The 19,279-nt window shown below is 41.2% G+C and overlaps 1 protein-coding gene across 2 annotated transcripts; it reads right to left on the bottom strand.

Annotated features, from left to right (window-relative positions):
• Positions 1-173: 173 nt before the first annotated feature.
• Positions 174-15,493, bottom strand: LOC126399467 (phytanoyl-CoA hydroxylase-interacting protein-like). Of its 2 annotated transcripts, none has more exons than XM_050059470.1 (6): positions 15,253-15,493; positions 5,787-5,983; positions 5,005-5,179; positions 2,934-3,051; positions 2,642-2,849; positions 174-2,284 (listed from the first exon to the last, which is right to left on the bottom strand). In XM_050059470.1, exons 1-6 carry the CDS (start codon positions 15,323-15,325, stop codon positions 1,910-1,912), a joined length of 1,146 nt encoding a protein of 381 aa, XP_049915427.1. In that variant the 5' UTR covers positions 15,326-15,493; the 3' UTR covers positions 174-1,909. The 2 variants fall into 2 exon arrangements, with proteins under 2 accessions (XP_049915427.1, XP_049915428.1); XM_050059471.1 differs by having other exon boundaries at positions 177-2,284; positions 2,669-2,849.
• Between the last annotated feature and the right edge of the window lie 3,786 nt (positions 15,494-19,279).

Below are 19,279 nucleotides of genomic sequence, written 5' to 3'. Positions count from 1 at the left end.
GTTCACATTATCAACAAAGACTGACTAAAAAATATCTGACCTTTATTTCACAGCAAAACAAGACGAGCTAAATAAAAAGTAAACTTTGACACTGGACAACAGTGGCGAGCATGCATGGCGTGAGAGGGCAGAAGGGCTGTGAGGTCCTAACGGCGCGTAAAACAATGGATTAAACTTCATCAGAAGTCCCATAAATCAACTTATCTACACTCCCTGAAGTGAGTTTATATCGGGTAAAATAACAATCTGCTGCAACATTGTGCTGCTTCAGATTTCTGTAAAAAACTCCTGAACAATGAACACTGAGAAAATTCAAACCAGGAGAACTTTTAGCTGGTTGTAACTGGTTGTTAATCTGATTACATGCACCGCCCCTAAATATTACACACTTCAACTTTTAAGAATTTGTTTTCTCAATCTTTTGATTTGTACCCAGATCTGTTGTGGCTTCCTACTGTCACATCATCTTTACCCAACTCATTTTGCAGCATTAGTCGAACCCTCCCAGATCCTCAGTTTATGCTGCGACCAAAAAAAACAAAAAACCACAGAAACATATTTAAGGTAATACATCTATAATTTTCATTTTTCAGTCTGCAGCGTCTCTTTTTGCTCACAGATAACAACCTGGTGAAAACCCAGAAATCAGAAGACAACAGTTTCATCTCCACGACAACAACAGCAGCCCTTTGTCTTATTCAAGTGTTAGAGTGTGGTGATGTTATTTGCCAAGAGCAGAAACATATTAACAGTTATCAGGTCATTAATGTGTCATATATTAGCTGTCCATTGATTACTGAAATAAAAGCAGAACACACTGTTATTTAAAAAAAAAAAAAATATTGTCTCGTGCTCAATCAGTCAGAAAAATAGCTGTAGACATTGTTTCTCTTGGCTTCATTTAAAAATATATATATGTGAGGAAAAGTACCTTCTGTCATTAGTGAGACATTTAGCAGCAACAAGGTTTTAATTGCTGCCACAGTGTTTAGTGTCTGATAGAAATACTCTTTACTCAGAGGAGCCATGTTTTTTTTTCTAAATGATGTACTCAACAATATTAAAAAGGTATCAGGCAGTCTTCTGGCTCTTAAAGACAAACGCTCACTCCCATCTGTTATTTTTACCCCTACCCCTTGTTTTTCGAGTCCCTCTCTGCCACTCAAACTCAGATCAAACTCTGCAGTGCTGATCAAATCTAAACTAATATTCTGTTACTACACTGCCTATTTCTCACATAAAATGTCTACAGAAACATATTGTAGTGCACTGTTTGGCTGTAAAATGAGAGTCTGAGAACAGGAAGTGGGTGCCATATTGTTTTCTGTGGAAAACAGCATTGGTCCGGTGCTGCGTGGTGCATTCTACCTTTTGAGCAAAAGCGAAGGCCACGGCCCTTTTCCTGTTTCCTCTTGTCATGTGGCACCAATTTTAAAAGTATTTTCATTCTTCTGCACAGACAGCCCAGTTTCAAAAACAGACCATCTTCCCACCAATGAAATACTTCTCTAATTTGTTGAGCACTGTTAAGTTGTCAGACAGGATATTTTGTTATTTTGGGTTTTCGTATGTCTTCAATAGAGTTACGTTCTGGTTTCACATCAGTTCTATATTATCCTTTAAGTTACACATGTAACTACGGTTCTATGATTTCTGGATGACCAAGAGAGAAGGTTTATAACACCAGAATCAGTTGAAGGTTTAATAAAGTGACTATACACATTAAATAAGTGGATTTAGTGTTTAGTTAAGTGGACTGCCTGCTAGCTAGCCAGGCATCGCTAGCACTTAGCTAGCTACTCGTTCCACAACGAGCAGGTGGTGAACTTAATTAGTAGCTTCTTAGCTACTATCTATTCACCATGTCACTTTTTAGCAAGTTAGCTGGTCGTCTAGTCAAAACATTCAGCTAACGTCCCACGCTGATGTTGCAGATCTTGCAGCTCGGGTCTTTCTTGGCGTTGACGGTGGACTGACTCATAAGCTGGTGCCCACTGATCTGTGCCACCGTCCCTAAAGACAGATCTACCGGCTCGGTGTAGATCACCTCCAGGATGACGTCCTGGGCATGACGGAAAGACAGAGAGCCATCCTCCTCGTTAGTGCAGCTCAGGAAGCAGTTGTTGGATCTGTCCAGCACTGGTAGCCTCCCTTTACAGAAGGCATCTCCATCCGAGCCATCAGGAGCCAGGACCACGATGACGTAGTGGTAGGACGTGTACATGCAGTAGAAATCCCCAAAGTAGATGTTGGTGTTGTGGTTGAAGAGGATGTCTGCTTGGATCTGTGCAGGAACAAATACAGTGTAACTGCAGAACCGAAGACCAGTGGAGAAACATCAACAATACAACCAGAAACCAAGGAAGTGAGGTGAACTGTACAACCAGAAAAGGATTGTGAAATGTCAACTGTACAACTACTGTAGATACCAGTGAAGTAACAACTGTAGAAACAGAAACCTGTGGAGCAACATCAGCTGTACAACCAAACAGTTGTGGAGCAACATCAGTTAAGACAACCACAAACTGTTGGAGCAGTGGAGCTTTATCTCCACACAGTTCAGAGTAATAATGAACCTGCAAAATGTTATTGACAAGACAACAACACAGCACAACACAACGCAATGCAAGGCAGTACCCACCATCTCACAACCTGTCTGTGGCTGTACCTGGAAGCGGAATGGTCCGTATGGGGAGTCCTGGGGAGGTTTTCCTGTGTTGAACTCGGTGTTGCAGCTGAAGAAGATCCCCTTCAGTTTGCCGCTGATGGGTGACCCATGACTGCCGCTGTTGTCTTTGACTGACGGCAGCATGCGCCGGCACTGAGCGTCTCTGGAGCGATAAGAGGGGCTGGGGACAGCACACAGTGGGGTTAAAACACAGCTGGATGGATAGAGGACATCAGCAAACGCACACACACACACAAACACACACCTGGCCTGTTGGAAGTACTCTTTCTGCTGGTTTCTGTAGAAGACGGTGAACGGCAGCATCCTGCCGGCGATGGCCTCGGCTTTCTGCAGCAGCTGGTTCAGATGGACGGTGGAGTAATCTGCAGGCAAAACACACACGAGGACACTTCATACTGTGACAGAACAACAACAGTGGAGGATTCATTTTTTCATCTGACTCACAAGATGCTTTTGATCTATGGAAAGACAATTAAAACTAAATATAAATGCAACTAAAAAAGTGCACACATAAAGTGAAGATCTCCACCAGGCGGCCGCTCCAGCTGATCAAAACCACTCCAGACAGCCCCTGTCCCGCCCCTTTGTGATGGTACGTCAAGCTGTCAGAGTAATCATGGAGCCCACACTGTGGCTAACTGCACTCCCTGAAGAGATATGATCATATTTTTGGAGAAATGAATACCACTGGTTGTGTATACATTCAGCAGACTATATCTTCAGTAGCTAGCTAGCTAACCCTACACTTTTCAGGGTCTGATTTTGGTTTTGGAACAGGGAAGAAACGTATATCTGTTTCCAACCTCTCCAGGTAACGAGTATCATTAATACACGACCTCTCCAGGTAAAATCACAGCCAGCCATATTATTGATAACTGGCCTTTAACAGTGTTAACTCTCTGTAGGCAGCACAATGAAGCAGGAAATAACAACAGACAGCAGAACGACAACAGACAAAGCAAAACATTTAACCATGTAGACTGCTCACTGACTGACTTTTGATAGAGGCACAAATATAAAGAAAAAATGACCAAATTAATAAAAACTGCAAGTCTACAAAACTGAGCAGGTAAAACACTCCCAGTTAGTTTGACACCATGTGGTGGGATGAACAAAACCATGCTCAGCTACAGCTGGTGGAACTGTCCCTCCAGGCTCCCTTACAGTCAAGATGGTGGTGAAGATTATAAAAATCATTGACTTTTTAATCCTGTATGGTGTCTAACGTTAGAGGATCATGACATATAAGGGATGGAATTAATCTGCAGATGCTTTTGTTCAAAATGTGGCCAAACATTTCTATAGATGTTTCTGATCCACAAAAAGGCCAAAATATGTCCTGTAACAGACGGTAGGGCTTGTTGCTTTCAGCTGAGATGATTTGATGATGAGATGAATGTGCACACAAAACATTAGGTTCATAGGTCCAGTAGGTTGTGAGATGAGCCTGGTGGAAATAAAAAACACAACTGTCTACAAGATGACTTTAGAACATGTTCATCCATCCATCCATTTTAAACTGTTTATCCAAAGCCGGGTCACGGGGGCGGCAAGCTAAGCGAAACACAAAATGCATCCAGCCCCAATGCCAGTCGCTGTGGGTGGTGGGCCCACAGGGTGGTGGCTTCATGTCGGTCATTTGGGCTGAGTCTGACTGGGCCCCATTGCCCAAGGCCCAACCATCACACGCTCACTGGTGAGCCTCCCACCAGGTCTGGCTCCAGAGGGAGGCCCCAGTTTCTCCATACCATGTGAGGTACTCTTTTCCTCAATGTGCCGTTTCATCGTGGTCTTCTTAAACTTCTCTCAGTCTGGTCCCTCCCCTAGGACCACTTTGCCTTTGGAAACCCTACACAGCGCCCAGGACCACGGGGACATGCAAACCCCTCGATCACATTAAAGTGGCGATTCTTGGAGGGATGAAAATATTTTAATATTGAAGTATACCAAGTATAACTTCACGTCTACATATCACTCATGCCACATAATCGGGGAAAAGAAGAGCTACTTTCAAAGGTGTCGAAGCACCTCAAGACCAGAACAACATTTAACACAGGGGGATGGGAGGGACATGTCTCTGAACTGCATCCTCTGACTGTCCATAATTGATCAATATTATTTGTGGAAGAGCCTCTGATTTCATTGTTGAACAATGAAAATTTTTTCATTGTTCAACAACAATTTTTCATTGTTTCATGCAGCTGCTGCAGAGAGGATGATGTTAACAGACCAAACTCTTATCCTTCATTCAGAGATCATGAGATGAGTGTGAGTGAATGCAAAGCAAAGAGAGGAGTTTAAGTCTCCTGTCCAACCTGCGGTGCAGAACTCAATGATCTCGCTCCATTGAGAGACGGCGTAGTCTCCATCTGGCTGTTTGGCGGCTGTCTGGACCGAGACGGTGTACTCTGTGCGAGGACTCAGGAACCAGTGACCTCTCACTGTCATCGGCAGGGGGACGGCCTTCGCCACCAGCTTAGTCGGTACGTCCTGAAAAACAATGACACAGAGGGAGGAGGACAGGATTCATTACTAAAAGTGTCTGTCATCTAAGACAGACAATAAAAACTAATGGAACAGTCATAGTTGTCATATTGAAATTTAAGGTGTGCTGATGGATTCACGTCTTCACCTCATGCATTGAGTAACATTACAAGTTAACGTTCCACCTTAAAAGTTGCCGGCAGTCGGCCCAGTGAATGAAGTTATTTTTTTCTCTTTCATTTTATAGTTGTAGTTTACTGATGTATGAACAGAGGTTACATAAAACCAGAGTGACCGTCCTCTACTGACCAATCAGACTGCAGGGTTTCTAGCTCCACCTTTTAGTACCAGATCTGTGTGCTAGGTACCCCAACAGAGGGGGGACCAAACATGGAGACGCTAAGGAACGCTTCTGTTGGTACCATGGAAACGGGGAAAAATGTGAACTAAACTGAACTGAACTGAACTGCTCAGTGGAAACGGGGCTTTTGTGTCTTATGTATTGTTGTGGTGGACAAATAAGCAAAATTAACAAGATTTAATCAATGTTTAAACATAACTCACTTTTTGACTTTGGTGAGTTTGGTGAAAAGATTATTTATGTTGAACCAACCTTGTGTTTAAACTTGTTCTCCTTCCTGTTCTCCTTCTTGTTGAGGTCGATGAAGTAGTGTGTGATCCTGTCTCTGCCTCTGCCGTCCATGTCCCAGCTGATCTTGAACGAATCGCAGGTGATGTTACTGATCCGGATCTGCTGAGGAACCGGCAGGTCGTCCACGTCCCCGATGCCACTGTCTGCAGACGCTGTGCCTGAGGAGTCGGTACACATGCATCAAGACACAGGCAGCAACATGTGTACATGTGCACTGTAACATGCTATAGACCCTTTTAGGGCCAACGTCACAATGATGTCAGTTTGTTAGCTGGAGGCAAAACCTGCCTCTCCCCCACAGGGCTGTAGGCTACATAGGAGTCTTAAATGTGTTTGTCTTGTTGTGTTATTGGGAGCCAGAATAGAAGGAGTCATGGCTCAAAACCAGCCGCCACTGCCCGTCAACAAAAACAAAGACAACTATGGTTAAATGTGATAAGACCAAAGGACTGGACGGAGGCCATCATCAAAAATGCTCACGTGTGCAGCGCACACTTCATATCAGGTTAGGGAAAAAGTATTTCCTGTTGTAGGGATGAATAAGGTTATGTGTATTAAGTAGGCTGACCAAACGTCCTCTTTTGCCCGGACATGTCCACTTTTCACGTCCAGTCCTGGGCGTCCGGGGGGTTTTTATAAACTGATGATAATGTCCGGTTTTCCATGTGTGTGTGTGTGTGTGTGTGTGTGTGTGTGTGTGTGTGTGTGTGTGTGTGTGTGTGTTAGAGTGCGGCACGGGCAGCATATTTCTGTCCGAACCCGAACCGAGCCCGACATTATCTAATGACCAAAGCACTGAGTTTGTGTCACACAGTGGTTACAGGCTATTTAACAGGCCGGGCGTGCGCCGTGGGTGCTCAGCTGCGGAGAGGGAGACCTCCGTGTTTGAGNATTTTTGACCAAACCCGCCCGACCCGTCGGGTACCGTCGGGCTCGGATCGCCACACTCTAGTGTGTGTATGTGTCCCCTATTGGGGCCTCTCTGAATTTCTGTCTTTGAGAGATATTATTTTGTAATATAACTGAATTTTCTATCCATACATATAAATTTTAAATGTATTAAAATTATAAGGCATCTTTGGGTAAACTGCGAGTATCATTTAAGTAGGCTATGTCGTGGCCAGGCTGAGTGTCCTCTTTTTTGGAAATCAAAATATGGTCACCCTAGTATTAAGGGTTATCATGTCCACCTCATCAGAAACTGGGGAGGGATTAAGAGGAATATTGGATTTCTCTGGAAAGCTAACTTTTTAGCACATTAGCTAACATTAGCTTCCATAGCAAAACAAACAAGTGTGGTCCTCCTTTGTAAGATTGGCTTCCTGTGACATCATCCATCCACTGAGTGAGAGCATACGGGTCGGCCAGTCTGGTCCCGTTGGTCAGTGTTTACTTATTCAAGTAACACTGGCGGTCCCGGAGAGTGAGTGACCTGACATGGTGCGTTGGTAAATTCAGTCTGACGCTCTACACTAAAATGAGAGCCCTGTTGGTGGAAGAAACGGAGCGTTTTATTTCTACATGAATGAACCAACGGTTAAGTTAATCACACATTCACTCCACTCTGCGCTCTGCTGCTCCGTCTCCACAGACAGAGTGTCCAGAGTGCGCTGCTCTGGATAACCCAACGCTACATTCAGACAGCGCTCTGAATTTACAAACAGTACAGTTTGCTCCAGAGTGCGTTCTGGCACTTGGATGAGTGTTTCTGAACGCACCGCTTGTATCATCTCCTACCATTGTCTAACACAAGCCAAAAGAACTTGTTAGCTAGCGCTAGCTAATGTCTGTGGAGATTTTTTTTGCCTCCAGCTAAGCCCCGCCCACCAAAAAATTTAATACTGTTTACTAACAGTAAAAGGGTCTATTGGATCCGAAACATAAAGTTTCCTCCTGACAATGTTGTTTCGCCACACTGTTTACCAAATATTTTTTGACGAATAATTGTTTTGCTCAAAGTTAAAAAAGGATGTTGCTAAAACAGGAGAATGATGTATGACTATGTTTGAATCTGCAAGTCATACATCATAAACACCATGAACATCATAGTAAGCTAGCTAACGCTGGTCAACCTATCTTGTATTTTACCAGAGTTGTATCTCTCTTTGTGGTCACTCTTTACTTCAGTTTAGTGTGCTGTTTATTTTCATAATGGCTGCAATCAACACAGTGAATTTCACCAAATCCCACCAGCAGCAACAACGCAACACCCTGGTTGTCTCTCTCACTCCCTCTTTTCTTTACTGGTTCCCAGTCAGAGAGCAAGGTGGGATGGATAGACATATTACTGAAGTCCACTGTCTGAAATGCAGTTTTGGGACATGTGGACAGTTTGCAACATTCACTAGCATCAGCCTCAAACAGGTCCGGACACAACTTTCAGTCAAAAAGTTGAAAAGAATAAATAAATAAGTAAATAAATAAAACAAATCAGAGTGCTGCCCGGGGAAGTGTCAGCGCTGGGAGCTAAGGTGAGAGCAGTTGTTGTGGTGTCTTTTAAGATTCTCAGTCATCCAGGTCACGGTAATCTTAAATGCTACATCATAGGCAACTGCACTTGGTTGAGTTTTTGGAGATGTTTCACCTCTCATCCAAGGAGTGTCTTCAGTTCTGACATAAAGAAACTCCAGCAAGTCCAGATGCCTACGATGTAGCACTGAAGATGGCCGATGCTGGTAGATGGTGCAACTCCAAAACATCCCATAACTCCATTTTAAACAGCAGACCTCAGCAACATATCTCTCCTTCCTTGCCACATCACTACACATCCAACAGCTGCAGCAGGAGGAGGCGGTAAAGAAGTTAGCGAGAGAGAGAGTCGGTGTTGTGCTAATTGTTGACTTATTTGTATTCATCAGACTAAGTTCCATATTGCTGTTTTCCAAACTACAGCAGCTGCAGTCCTGTTGCTCTGGTTATGGATTAACATTACGTCCCACTATTACACACACTCTACTCTCTGTTTAAAATAGAATGTTAACAGTAAGTAAAACTGACTGGAGACTGTCTTTAAAACTTGAATCACTGCCTGAGGTTGTGTCCCTGAACCAGCAAAGTCACAGTTACAGTTTACATCCATGTCTGTCCAGACTCATGTGGAGCCATGACAGTAGACAAAGCTTCAGATGAGTGCTGCTGCAAAGAAGCTACAAATTCTAAAACATGGATGCTTCACGCATAGATCTAAACAATGTCTGTCTTTGTTTTTTCTTTTACGGATTTAGGATGGAAGAGATGGAGTTTGTAAATGTTTGTTCTGTTTCTTCAAAATGAAAAAAGCCAGTAAATACAATGTGAAAAACAAACAAACAAAAAAGAAATTGCACCTATTAGAAAACTGCACTTTAAATGAAACCATCTTTCTCTGGTTTTGCGTTCATTTTAATTTCAATTTGTTCAATCAAACAATGTTGGAAATTGTTTTCTTTTTTTAATTTAAGTACTCAGCAGCAGAAAACTGAGTACACTTTATTAATCGCATGTAAAATCATTATCCTTCAGACTGTTTTCCTCATATGGTGCAACCCTGTTGTGTATGATGAATTATCTTTTGCACATATTCTGGTAAGCATAAACACAACATTAAAAACAGCAACAGCTTTAAGTAAACAGAAGTGTGGGCAGCCTCAGCGGGGCCCTGAGAAGATGAATAAAATGGTGTGCACACAGATCTTACTGGTCTGGAGTCCAAACAGAAGTACCAGAGGGTCCTCAGGTGAACAGAGAACAGATCCAGGTTCAGATTAACAGAGGAAAGCAGAGGCACAGAGCAACACAACTGACTGGGGAGATGAGGGCTGATGGGGGAAATGGAGAACAGGTGAGTAGGTGGGCGGGGATGGTCAGGTGATGGGAATGGCAGGAGTCAGGTGACTGGGGCAGGTGGAAAAGTCTGAGGGCCTCTGGTGAACAGGTGGAGAATGACTACATCCAGATCCGTGACTTTTTGGACGGACCAAATGTACAGAGCTGTAAAGTTGTCCACCATGGTACCAGTTAGCAGCTAGCTAACCGTAGCTAACTTGTTTGTCCATTGTTTGGTCTGTGATGTAATAGGTCAACAGGAAAAAGGTCCAATACTAACAAGCTGAAAGGGGGCATATCTCCACCTATCGTAGAGGAGTCGCACATACTTGGGTCAATAAATAGATTCCCCTCCCATGCTTGTATACTGGGACAAGGACAGTAGTCCAGTTAAATGTCGTCCGGCGAAAACGCCAGGCGCCTGGAGTGTAGAAACATGAGATGCAAAAAGCCTCCTGATTCTGATTAAAAAACAATCACAAAAAGCCACCTCCAGCTGCTAAAACATTTTCTGTGTGATCGGGGCCTAAAGTGATACGAAAAGAACAGACTCAAGCAAAGTGCAAGTGCCTCAAATTCATACTTAAGTAAATGTACTTAGTTACATTCCACCAAGGTGAATAAATACAGAGTTTAATGTAACAGGTTGCTACAGCGTGCTTCAAATTATTTTTGACAGATATTAACATGTATTTTTAAACACTAAAGGTATAAAATCTATAATTAACTGATAAAGTGGATGCTTAGTGTGCGTTCCAGGTTGCACCAAAAACCACATCATAAATACGATACTCATGTAAACAGTCACTGAGTAACACTGGGGCAAAGATTAAGAAGAGAAACCTTCCAGTGGTTCAGTTCATCTGTTCTGAGGGACAAGCTCACTGATGATATAAGAAGATTATGTCAGAGTCAGTGTGTATAAGTGTGTGTGTGTGATGATACACACACTAATACATGTCACTGACCATCAGAGTCTCGACAAGAATGCAAGAAAACCTCCACCACTGTGGTCCACACTGAATTATCTCAACCCATGACTTCATGACTTCACACATGACAGCCTATGAATACACATGCTGAATGGCTCCTACAGTAGATAACACACTGACTATGACTGAGTGCCTCATACAACCCCTCTTCAAAAGATGTGAAGGCTCTGTGAATATAACACACACTGCCTTTATCCTGTGAGATGTATTTTAAGTTTATATCTTAAATAAAAATCTAAACTTAAACAAAAAAATTCTGATCTTAAAGGACAGTGTGTAGTGTTTTTAGTTGTTTGTTGGCAAAAATCAATGTCTGCATTCATAAATATGATAAAAATAGGACACGCACATCCCCGAAGCCCACTGGGTTGGGTGCTGGATCACAAAGTATCAAAAGCATGAAAAAAGAAAAAAGCGATCCGCGAAACGTCACGCAAAATAAAAAACTGCATACGGGAGCTCTTTTGGTGTGCGGATCGCTTTTTTCTTTTGTCATGCATTCATAAATATGTCATCATTGGTGTATTATTACCTCCACCAATAATCTCTCTCTCTCTCTCTCTCTCTCTACATATATATATATATATATATATATAAATATATACATATATATATATATATACACTAAATCACAACAGACAAAGATTTTTCAGGATGATTTGAGCAAAGGAGGATTTCTTTATTCCGCCCTGCTCTGTGTCCAACTTTTGTCCTCTCTCTGTATTCATCTCCTCTCTCTGTGTCTCTCTGTCTCTCTGTCCCTCCAGAGTTCGGCTCAGAAGACAAAAGGCCTCAGAGACTCTGAACAAGGAGCCTGTTGAGGAGGAGGAGGAGGAGGAGGAGGAGGAGGAGGAGGAGGAGGAGGAGGACAGTTCAAAATGGGACGTCTTATTATGACTCATCTGATGTTTTTAACAGGAAACTAATTAAAACTTTAAAATCTGGAGCATCCAAACTTTTTGTTCCAGAGGCCACAGGGAGGAAAAAGCCTGAGGTCTTTGTAACTAAAGAGACGATCTTAATAACCTACAAATGACCACTGGTGGAGGAAATATGAGGAAGCTTTACTTCAGTAAAGTACTAATACCACAACTCTGTTAGGGTAAAAGTCCTGCATTGAAAATGCTCCTGCTGAAAAAAGCAGTAGGTATGATCAGTACAATGTAGTTTAAGTGTTAAAAGTATAAAGATGGCCCCTGTGACTGTTACACCACAAATTCCTAATTTGTAAAGTAACAGACTAGAAACTGCTTTTAATGCTGCTTTCACACCTGCGCTGTTTGGTTCAGTTCAATCAAAGTCAGGTCAGTTTGCCCCCTCAGTGCAGTTCGTTTGTGCAGGTGTGAACACACCAAAACAACCAGACTGAGACCTTCTTGAAGAGGTGGTCTCAGTCCGGTTCCAAACTAACTCTGGTGCGGTTGGTTTGTGGTGAGAAGGTGTTCCGACCTGGATGTGAAGCAACTGCAGTCACATGACACATTGTTTGGGTTAAACATGAGCATGTTACAGTCCTGGAGGATTATTAATGTGCACCTCCTCCTGTACTGCCTTAATATGCACATTCAGCACATCCAATGCATCAAAACATTGTTTTCTAGTTGGAGCCGCGCCTCGTTTTCAAACTGTATGGTTTGACTAAAATGAACAATGACAGCAATATAGTCCACGATGAGCAGCGCTAAAATCAACCTGCGTAGTTGTCCCTCCATTGTGACATTAGAAAGTGTCACATTTATCTTGCAAGTGTACTCTTCTTCAACGTTTGCTTTACTTCCTGGATTTTTCCCACATGGAAATTCTGACCAATCAAGAGCAGCTTTCTCACACAAGGCATTTGATCTGGTCCGCTTGTAAATGCTGCCGTGAGAACACGAACCAACTCTAGGCAATTATACAACTTTGGAACAACATGAGTCCCTGATTCAGACCAAAGGAGACGACTCTGGGGCTGACAGCACCTTAAATACAGTCAGTGAGGGAAATATCTTATTTTAAAATAACTTGTGGGACCAACACATCCTCACTGCGACCTCGTCATGTCCACGTTTGGTCATGGACTTTCCACGTCCACATATGACGTCCAAGGTACCCTGGGTGTGTTGGTTGTTGACGTTCTGGGACGCCGTGTCAACTTCAGCCTGTTACATGCATTGTCTGTTTTCAAAATACACTGAAACATCCTGGTGCAGACCATTTACTGGAGTTTACCAGCCTGTCACTTATGCAGCATTTGAAGATAATTAATCAGTGTCTGATAGTCCAAGACCAACATTTTCATCAGGTCTCGTCAACGAAAATGAAACATAGATTTTATCTTACTTTTTATTGTCAAGATCTATATTTAGCTCGTCATCGTCTCGTCTTCGTCATGGGAAAAACGTTGTTAAAGACAAACTTTAGTCATAGTTTTTGTCACGAAATTGACACTGCTCATATACTACTTGTCTTTAGAATCGTTGATATGATACTTATGAAACACACAAATGTCATGTATTTCACATTTTCCTCTGGTGACTGGGCTGTCTTCAGTTCTCAGCTCTGTGAGGTCGAAACACATCAGAAAACCTGCAGACAAACTAACTTTTCTTAAACTTAGACTTTCCCTCAAACTCTTCAAAACACAGCACAGTTTCAGCTGACCTTCCATCCTTCCTCCACCCTCCTCCCCCTCCGGCTCCCTCCATCCTGTCGGTGAATGGAGGAGGTGAAGCGTCTATTCACTCACCATGAGGAGGTAATTAGCCACAGTGACTGTGGAGATTCACCAGACTGAAGCTGCTGCCAGAGTTTCGGTCAACAAAGAACAAAGTTCCTGACAAACAGCAGAAGTGAAACCTCTTCAGCACATGTCCTCCCTGAGTCTCACCTGCAGGACTATTTATTCCAACATTATTATTACCATGACAGACTGTTGACCTAAACTATGGATCCATCTGACATCACTGGGAAATAAAGGAGAACAAATCTTGGATAGACTTTGTGTCACTGCTGCAGCCTCGCTCTGCTCTGTTAGAAACATTTACATCAACATTCAAATCAGAGCCGCCAAACATCATCTGTCACACAAACCAGCTGCCTCTATATTAAGTCACCAAACTGAACCTGAGTCCTTCTTCTTCATTTCTCATGTTGTTGTCACACATTAAAGTTACACCTCTCATTAAAGCCACTGGGTGGTGAGTTTAATCCTGTCCGGACGTTGAGGTTTGTTTTTATTGAATACTCGGGATGACACACACAGAAAGATCCATCTATCTATGATCCATATTCACTGATCCTTCATAAGGTCGCACAGGGATAAAGCTGATCCCGGCTTACAGGGGCCAAGCAGGGGCGGGGTCAGAGGGGTGGAAAGGCCCCCTGAAATCTGATTGGTTAACCGTGGTGAGATACAAAATGACTACAGACAGACACAATGTGACTACTAAAAGATGCTAAACGACTTCAGACAGACACGCAGTGGCTACAAAGAGACAGAAACTGACTACAAACAGACACAGAGTAACTACGAAAAGATGCTTAATGACTACAAAAAGACACAAAGTGACTAGGAATAAAATGCTTAATGACTTCAAAAAGACACACAGTGGCTATAAAGAGACACAAATTGAGTACAAAAGATGCTACATAACTTCAAAGAGTCACAAAGTGGCTGCAAAGAGACACAAAGTGGCTACAAAGAGACACAAAGTGACTACAAAAAGACACAAAGTGACTAGGAATAAAATGCTTATTGACTTCAAAGAGACACACAGTGGCTACAAAGAGACACAAATTGAGTACAAAAGATGCTACATAACTTCAAAGAGGCACAAAGTGGCTACAAAGAGACACACAATGGCTACAAAGGGACACAAGGTGACTACGAAAGACACAAAGTGACTAGGAATAAAATGCTTAATTACTTCAAAGAGACACACAGTGGCTACAAAGAGACACAAAGTGACTACGAAAAGACACAAAGTGACTAGGAATAAAATGCTTAATGACTTCAAAGAGACACATAGTGGCTACAAAGTGACACAAATTGAGTACAAAAGATGCTACATAACTTCAAAGAAACACAAAGTGGCTACAAACAGACACAAAGTGACTACGAAAAGACACAGATTGACTAGGAATAAAATGCTTCATGACTTCAAAGAGACACACAGTGGCTACAAAGAGATTTTAAATAACTTTAAAGAGACACAAAACGACCACAAAGTGGATTACTGATAGTATTTCATGTTGGAAAATTTAAAGTTGTTTATTTGGTGTCATTTCTTACAGTAAATAAATCATCAAACCAATAAAAATGTAAATTTGAACCAAAGCTCCAAATCTGAGTCTTGGCACATGTTTGTTTATCATAATCAACAATGTAAATCGAACCCTTTTTAAACCTTACAGCTGATTTCAGCATTGAGTAAAGTGTCAGGATACGATACACAGTGTGGACGTGATGATTTCCAGCGCATCATAAAGCAGATTAGCAGATTATACTCAGCTGGCAGCAGCTGTGGTCTGACTGACAGTAAAGCAGAGAGACCAACACCAGTGTCCAGGACAGTCAACCTCTCCTGCATCAGTGATGGCAGGCAGGCACACACACACACACACACACACACACACACACACACACTGACCTTCCCTGTCACACAGCTGCAGACTCTTCAGCTCCACACTGGGACTGTTCATGCTGCTGTGAGGAGGCTCCATCACGTCCACATCCACAGAGTAGCTGACTGAGTCACAGCGAGACGTCTGCAACACAAACAGTGAAAAACAAGATGGAAGTCATGAGTTTAACAGCTGATCTGTTCTGCTGTGAAGCTCCGCTTAGTTTTCACTCTGCTTCAGTCTGACTGCTGCTCGCTCTGTCACTCTGTCTCTCTCTGTGACATCACAGGACGAGCAAGCGGGTAGAGAGAGAGAGTTACTTTACTGATGACAGTTTTTAATCTCCTTCCTGTCCAGTGTAAACCACGTATTTCCAGATGTGTTGATGTTTAATGTTTGTGATAAACTGAAGGATGAAGGTTAACCTCCTGAGACCGCAGCTGCTGTTTGCTGTGTAAAACGCTGCACAGCATTTAAAGTTTAATCTTTAAACAGAAAGTGTTTGTTTTTTTTTTTGTTTTGTTTTTTAAAGGATGTCCTCATATGGGGACTTTGGGTCTCATTCATGAAATGACAGGAAATAATAATTAATTGTTATAATAGTCTTTATTTATAATGCACTTTTCAAAGCAGAGCAACAACTTTTAAAAGAACTGATAAAAGACTGAGGAAATAAAAGACGGCCGGTGACCACCATATATGGAGGTGATAATTACTGTGGTCTTGTGTGTGGGTCTCATATGATAAACGAAAACAATAAATTGTGAAGACAATAAAGCCTCCACAAAAATACCATTTTAGGTCCTGTGTGTGATTTATCCTGGCTTCATATGAGTAGATAAAATCTCTGCTGGCCACTAAGCTAATTTATACAATGTAAAATGCCATAGGCTTGTGCTAATAATATTAGCGTATTGTATGTGTTTGGAAAACGTGTTTAGTATAAGACAGTTGTTTGTCAGTGAACCCTGTGAGCTGTAATGGAGCCGAAATTTGTAACATTACCTTTGTTAAATGTTGCTGTTGTTCCTGGCTTCATATGAGCAAAGAAAAAGTCTGCTAGCCGCTAGGCTAATTTATACAATGTAAAATGCCATAGGCTTGTGCTAATAATGTTAGCATGTTGTATTTGTGGGGGAAATGTGTCCAGATAAAGACAAGTGTTTGTCTGTGAATGCTGTGGGTTATTATGAAGCCGATTTGTGTATTTGTATTTTTAAAAAAATATTTTAAGCCATGTTTAATGTGTGTTTAATGTGTTTTGAATAAACTAAACTTTACAGCACTTCACAGAAACTCCACTGCCAGCTCGTGGTTTGGAGGTGTAACTACAGAGTGACACAGACACACCACCGCACAAGTAAAAATGCCTACAGCGTAGGCTCTGCATAGAGTTGACGCACAACTATAAATCCCGCTTTAGGGCTGTTTTTCTCAATTTTTAGATGTACTTGGTTCTCACAGGACAGGCACACCTCAAACATATGATGATCTCATAGAATATGATGTGTTGCTGTAAACGACCCAACAGGATATAAAGGAGTTAAAAAGAGCTCAACCTTAAACATCTACAGCAGGAATATGACACATATACATTAATGCAGCAGGAATATTCATCCAAAAATACATTTTACTGCAACATACAAACATCTACTTCAAGTACTTTAAGAACATTTAGCTGATGCATCCTTTTACTTAAGTACGGTTTTGAATGGGGGACTTTATCTTGTGTGTTTCTTGTAGTATTTTCAGTGTGGTATTAGTACTTTTATTTTTGGTCAGAGGTTTAAAGTTTTGTTGACCCGTCTGCCCACATCAGGTTCCACTCTCTGTGGACTTAATGTTTTTATAGCAGTGTCGTCTGATTTCTTCCTCTTTACTACTGAACAGTACTAATCACTACCAGTAGAGGGCGCTGTCACTTCAATGTAAATAGATGTTTTGCTGAAAGGACAGATTGTTTTTTCTCCACATAATTGTTGTTGTTGTTTTTTTTATTTATTTGGAAGTGTATGGAGCTAGAACAGTCTCAAAATGAATAAATGCACACAGAAATTCATAAATGCACAAAAAAGGATTCACAAATATATTTGGGGATTTATATACATATATATACATATATATATATATATGACGACTCAAAACACAAAAACATTTTCAGTGAACACAAAAATATGTTTCATTCCATATATAAGTAAAAGAAAATCCACATATAAAAAAAACAAGATTTATAAACATATTCGTGATGCACACACAAATATGTCTTGTTTTAAATTTGTGCAATTTAAATTCACAAAAGTACGCATGTAAAAGTATTTGCAATTTTCATCAAATACATATTTGGAGGTTGTTACATTGATATATGAACTGTTGAACATGCATTTACAAAGTGCTTTTAATTTAAGTTATTAGGCTAAGGCGTTGAAGAGATGAAGAGATAAGACGGAGCCCTCTCCTCTCCTCTTATATGTTTTACTCACAAGTGTGTGAATTGATTTGGATATGAAGCATCCATAGCGCCAAATAATAAAACAGTAGTTTCTAAAGAGCTAAGACGAAAAAAAAATATATATATAATAATAAAAAATCAGCAGCGGCAGTCATATTTAAGCAGCGGCGGTTGTATATAGGGGAAACATTGCATCACTAGTTACTCCATTCCCTCAAATAAATAAATAAATAAATAAATAAACAATACAGAAAAAACTCTAGCAGGACAGCGTAGCGTCCCGACACTGTATATCCCCGGACAGATGCTCAAGTGTGGGTGAGAGGAGCGGAGAGAACCGGCAACGGTAACATAACCTGGGCTTGTATAATCTAATTACTATTACTAATTAATTTACATTTACATTACTCTGTTACTAAGCCTCCACTTGGAAAATTAAATGGTCCTAAAACTGCACCTTACTCCCCCTGGAGTCGCGTGCTTTAATGACGTCATATAACACCCCTTGTGGGGAGGTACTCATGTGATTGGCTGTAAAGGAGTGAGACATCTGATTGGCTGCAGACAATCCCCTCTTAGAAAAAATGCATTTGTGAATCGAGTCATGTCAGGGGAGTCTCAAAACTTGCACACACACTTGCAGGGAAGTTTACAAATTTCAGCTTTTCAGCTTGACGTGTATAAACTGTTGGCGAGTTTAATTTATCACAAAGAGCAACAGATTTTATAAAGTCTTTGTATGTATGTTTTGTGTGTAAAAACCTCAGTTTATCAGCACTGTCAGATAGATGTAGCAAAGCAGAATCACACACACCATCATCTGTGGATTAAAACATCACAGCAGCAGGAGGAGGAGGAGGAGGAGGAGGAGGAGGAAGAGGAGGATTACAGGCCGGACTGAAAGTGAATTAAACCAGCTCTTATATAAAGAGATTAACTGCAGAGTCCAGCCAGCTCACCAAACACACACATGCACACGTTTGTACATTAGTTTCCATACTGTATATATTTACTTTAGCCTGTCGATATTAGATTGTTCAGCATCTTATTTTGTTTTATTATATATATTCTGTATATATATTCAATTTTATTCCTGTATTTCAACAGTTTCACTGTTTTGTTTTATGTCTCTGATAGTCATTTTTACTTTTTACTGAGATCTATAAATTTCATATCCAACTGTTGCTTCTCTGTAACTGTGAAAATAAATAAATAGAAGAACTTGAAACCATCCTCACTTTTCATTAACATAACACACTGACCTAAAGTTCCAGGATTGTGTTAATTTTTCCAGTTGTTTCTGATTTTTGTTGACAAAAATATTTTAGTCTCATTTCTGTTCTGTTTAAATTTTTACATTTCAAGAAATGTATCTGTCATATGCACAACAGTTTCAGAGAGGCAGTGGTTGGAAATTAATATCCTAAGCAGGATTTATGCTTGTGTGGCAGACCCTACGCTGTAGCCTACGCTGTTGTGAGCATTTATACTAAAAAAAGTTCAGTTGATTCAAAACACACATTAAACGCACATTAAACATGGCTTAATAGAGACAATTTCATACACAAGTACACAAATCAGCTTCACTACAACTCACAGCATTC

This window comes from Epinephelus moara, chromosome 13 (assembly GCF_006386435.1).
Source record: "Epinephelus moara isolate mb chromosome 13, YSFRI_EMoa_1.0, whole genome shotgun sequence".
NCBI classification, from domain to species: Eukaryota; Metazoa; Chordata; class Actinopteri; order Perciformes; family Serranidae; genus Epinephelus; species Epinephelus moara.
This window is presented reverse-complemented; position numbering and strand designations above follow the sequence as displayed.